The 5,157-nt window shown below is 39.9% G+C and overlaps 1 protein-coding gene across 1 annotated transcript; it reads left to right on the forward strand.

Moving 5' to 3' along the window:
* The first annotated feature begins 1,669 nt into the window (after positions 1 to 1,669).
* Positions 1,670 to 3,181, forward strand: LOC103704001 (uncharacterized). The gene is made up of 3 exons (XM_008787115.5): positions 1,670 to 1,909; positions 2,015 to 2,128; positions 2,841 to 3,181. Exons 1-3 carry the CDS (start codon positions 1,799 to 1,801, stop codon positions 3,054 to 3,056), a joined length of 441 nt encoding a protein of 146 aa, XP_008785337.3. The 5' UTR covers positions 1,670 to 1,798; the 3' UTR covers positions 3,057 to 3,181.
* Positions 3,182 to 5,157: the final 1,976 nt, after the last annotated feature.

Raw genomic sequence — 5,157 nt, forward strand, 5'->3', positions numbered from 1 at the left:
CTTTTGGTATATTGAAATTCTGTTAATACATATCATACATCTGCATCTGAATGAGATGTGTAAAATTTACTCTACCAAGTTGAAGTTATGATGTGCAAATATTAGGCATTTCCATTGCACATGCAATTGTTAAATGTGATTGGACCCATGGGCCCTTGGAGCCTAACTGATCAATAGAATTAGCACTGGACCTGCGTGGTGCAGGACACTATTATTCAGCGTATCAACTTTTTATTTAAAATGATATATTAGATGCATCTATTATTAGTTTACAGCTTTTCATGATGATATGCATGTCAATCTATTTATGCTTGGGTATTTTGGGTTCAGAAAGGTAAGGGTGAAGGTCTTTCACAGCAAAGTTTGGAGATCTCTTTTTTTTTATATAATAAATAAAATAAAATAAAAAAGCATGTCTACGTTATGTTAGTTTTTCCTCCATCCAAACAGATGGGGGGGGAACTCAATATTTATTTCATGCCTGTCTTGCATCAATCACTTTTGCATTGTGGGTAATTTTAAGGGGGAGGGAGTAATGGATGCATCCACTTGCATATATTGGTTGTTGACATCACTTAATGTATTCGTAACAATGAAACAGCGTTTGCTGATATAAATGTGTTTAGGTGGGCGAGGAACGATGTGTCTGGTGCTTAAGATTTTGGAAGATTTTAGAATTTTTCACTAACTCAAAAAATCTTGCTGTTGTTGATTGGTGGGCGTTCGCTTAATATTTTTCATGGGATGCATTGGCTGTGAGATTCCTCCCAATAAGCCCAGAGTAGTTAATTCTGAATGCACGAGAATCTTGCTAGAATATTTATATTTTTGAATTTAGGCTGACCTAGTTCTCTGTCCTATCATGAGCCATGCACAGCATTACAAGAAGCCAACTTTGACGGGTAGCAGGGTCGGCTAGAAAGCTGTATCACTGATTAGGTTTTAGCAAACAACTGAATATTAGTTGGTTATGGGACCAGATTTTTCTGGAGACATTTAACTTGCAAAACAAAATAACATAAGCTGTAAAAAGTTGTTTTTGTTTTTGTCAACTTCCATTAGGGTTCGAACTTACATATATGCAGGATGAACAATCAAAATTCCGATGCAACAAATGTTGCACTTCATTATAGCTTAATTAAATACATATCGAAATTCTCTCCTTGAACTGTGATGGCGATCGGCTCCTAACCTTGCATCAAGGAGGAAAGAAGGGACACCTCGAGCACCAGCCTACAACAAGAAAGCAAGAAGGGCAGGCACGAGGGAGGAGGACTCAAAAAGTTACAACAGGCGGAGCAATCCGTTACCTGGTTACCACCTTCCCTATTGATACGAGCAGCTTGGTTGAAGGCCAACCAGCTGCTCACAAATCCCTGTTTCCAGACCTAATGTGGATACTAAATGAAAGGATTTGGCTCATTTGGGTCTAGAGGATCGGCAGTGGGTGATCGAATGAGAAAGTTATAGATGACGAGATCCACGAGCACCATTCTTTCTTCCATTCAATACCTACTCATTTTTTGATTGGTTTTTCTTTTCTTTTCTTTTCTTCACATCATTTCGCGGTAATTCGCTCGGTCATGTGGGGAACGAGTCAAAAGGCATCAAATAACCAACCGAAACCGCAGATACCGGGTCCCACCATGACACGCCACTCTTCGCCGTCCCCACCAAACGGAAAGAAACCGCCGCCTCCTCGTCTATTAATGCGGCGCCGGCGAGGACAGGCCCTTCTTCAGTTGGTTCCGCTTCTCATACGTCTACCGAAGGAAACCAGTACAAGAGGAGTGGCCAAATGGCTCTCGCTGGAGTCTTCCCCAGGTTCCGCCACCTCGGCCCATCCATAGCTCGAAGCAGCCCATGGAGCCCAAGAATCCTCGCCACCGCCGCCACGAGGCCCTTGCAGGTATTCCAGAGGACGGCATCATAAATTTAAATTCTCCATCGGTTTCAAGCATCCATTTCATTAATGGAAGATGGATTTTTCTCTTCCTCTATCTTCGTCGGTCAGGGGAGTGCAGAGAAGGAGGCTCGAGAGACTCATAAGCATATCAAGGATACGGCATCGGAGGTGAAGAAGACGGCGGAGGATGTGAGGGAGAAAGTCAATGTGGCTGCTGATAAGGTAATTATTTCGTCCATTGAAGTACTGAGATTGGTATTTCAGCATACGTATCTGCAAATAAATGGCTCTGTCTGTTACTTCTTTCTTCTCAGCATGTGGTAAAGAAAATACCAGTTACAGAGCCTAATGAGTACGTTATTTGGTTGCATCAGAGAAACACAGTGATGAAGCAAAGAGTGTAACATAATGAAGTCAAAAAATAAAGTTTTGGCTTCTTGTGAATACTTTGACTTCAGAGAGCTCAACCAACCATGGAACCTAATCTGGACGATGGGTGGATCAAAATCCAAGTTGTCCATGTTTCGAGACATACAACTGAAAATTCCTTTTTTTTTCTCTCTTGATTAATAATAAATGACTTGTTATCCATAAGAAGGACAAGAATTGGCCTAACTTACACCAGCTTCTTGTTACTTCATGAATCTTCTTATTAAAAAAAAAAAATCGGATATTGCTTGGTAATTGTTGGAGAGATCCTGATTAGGTTAGCAGGAATTATCTAGTTTTCAAAAATCCAATGCATTGTCCGAAGGAATGTATCCTGGATTGATGCATCTCATCCTTTTTTTTCCTCCAAAGAAAGAAACAGAGTAACCTTTTCAAATCGAGAAAATAAAACAATAATTACATGCACCATAGCTAGTTTGCAAGTATAACCAAGATGCTGTTTGGTTGTAATGTTTTGAGTCCTTGCCATTGTGCGGTCTGTTAGGTGATCGAGAAAACCATTGAAGCAACTGGCAAAGTGGTTGATGCGGTACAAGATGGAGGAGGGAAAACGAGGCAAACTGTGAAAGATGCGTGGGGATCGGCCAAAGAGACCGTCCAACAAGTTAAGGACAAGGTGGTCGGCAAGGCAGAAGATAGCAAGGAGAGTATCAAGGATGGTGCTGAGACCCTCAAGCACTCCATGAACACCAAAAATTGATTAAATTCGTGGACTTCGGTGGTGTAATTCAATCTCTCCGAGAGCTCCTAGAGCATTTTTCTGTTTCCTTTTCCGCTGAATCATGTGTAAATAAACTCCTATGCATCTACTAACCATGCATTTATGGATCTCATGTTTTTGGTTTAACATTTCTTTCTTCCGTTTTATTATGTCAGAAAAATTACATGCAAAGGCTATTTATAAATATTATGTCTTTGTCATGCTCTAAAAAAATAGTCTGAGTTGCAAAAGATATTTGAGTTGAGCTCTTAAGACCTAGATTTGTCTATCACCTTCTGCACCGTAGAGTGTTGTTCATCGATTGATGACTGACATTAGAAGATAGACAGTTATCAACAATGACATATTGTGTATGCAATACAATTCCATCTTATTTGATAGCTATCTGTCTCTATATTTAAGTGACATAGCAGATATCGAGCATTACATATTATTCTGCCGTGCAAAGCATGCACCGCAGAGGATCCATGTTTATCAACTAATGCAATATATGGTAATACTTGTCTTTGTTCATTGGAGCCAATGTTCGAGATCTAATGGCCTACACTTTCATCCCTGCGAGATCTAGTGATCCTTGCCTTCGCCCACGACATCCCAACCTCCCTGTCTAAAATGGTTGTGCCAACTATTTAAATGTCCTGCCAATTATCATGGAGAGGAGAGACAGAAAACTCTTTCTTCTATCTTTCCTCTTCTCATTTAACAATTATTGTCTGGGTTGGTCCAAATCCAATTTGACTAGATAGCCGAACTGTTTGGATCGCCAGATCAAATGAGTTTTGTAAATTTCAGGTTTTATTACAACCTAACCGATAAAGAGGCCAGTGGAAGGCTGGAGAGGGATGAGTTTTGTAAATTTGTCTCTAAAGATGATTCAAATGTTGCGCTACAGAGGGCCATGGGTAGTGGCATGGTAGATCTTAGCCCTTCAAAATTTCAAGGATGGAAGGAATTCTATTGATCATGCATTAACCTAGTAAAACATGCTTTGCACGTCGATATTACTAAACCAACCCATCCGGGTACTTTAGGTAGGAAGAACAAATCATTGTATTTCGTATAAATGTTCAAGATCTTGAGCAGTAGCTCTCCAATTTAGATGATCCATGTGCCTTCTCCATATCCATCATATCATCATTATCTTGTTGGACCACTGTCCTAGTTTTTTTTAATCAATGCATAGACCAAGTCTCAGACAATCATAACATTTTCATAATATCATGATTGGCCACAAAAGCCTCCTGCTTTGGCCTGACCAGATAATTCAGCATTGTTTTTATGTCATTAACAAGGCCTTTTAGCAAATAACTGATTGCATGCATTGCAGAGGAAGATGATCTATGATCATTCACATGGCAAGGTTATCCTCCTTGGTGGAACAACAACAACATGTGTAGTCCCCTATGCTTGCGAGAGTATGCCATAAAAAAAAAAACGGAGAAAAAGAAAAAGTTGGCGAGCTTAAAGTTACCAGGTAAAATTCGTAGAATTCAATGTAGAAGCCATCTAGGACAGGGATCATAGAATTTAGACATGCATGGTCGAATAAGGGGCTGAATGAGATCATCAGTCATGGCTGGATTTGAAGCCAAGTATCAAGACCAAATCGTCCGTGCTATTGCTACCGAAAGATTATTGTAAAATGTATCAAAATATTCCATAATACCTCTCAAATCAGAAACCCAAGGGCCACCGAATTGATTTTTATTTCTGTTGTTGCTGGAGAGCTTGAGGGTACTTTCACTGTTCCTGAGAGCCTATCTGGCTTAGGTATTGAAGGGTCTCCCACTGAATAACATTTAGCAAGAGAACTTCGTGTACGATTATCGACCACCACCTCGCCACCATGAAAGCACATCTAGTGGCAACAATTTCTAAGTCTATTCCCAATCCAATAAAGATTTATCAAGATAACTTGCAGTCACATAATCTTTTTTGTGCAATTATTTGCTTTGTTTGGCATCACAAGGCATGAAAAGGACTTGTGCTGCTTATGTTTTGATTTTAATACAGTTGAGGATGCTAAATTTGCTTCAAATCAGACATTGCACCCCACTCATCCTTGCTTATGAGTTGAGTT

This window comes from Phoenix dactylifera, chromosome 6 (assembly GCF_051530095.1).
Source record: "Phoenix dactylifera cultivar Ajwa chromosome 6, Ajwa_hap1_PhDact_Kaust_v1.1, whole genome shotgun sequence".
Classification (NCBI taxonomy): domain Eukaryota; kingdom Viridiplantae; phylum Streptophyta; class Magnoliopsida; order Arecales; family Arecaceae; genus Phoenix; species Phoenix dactylifera.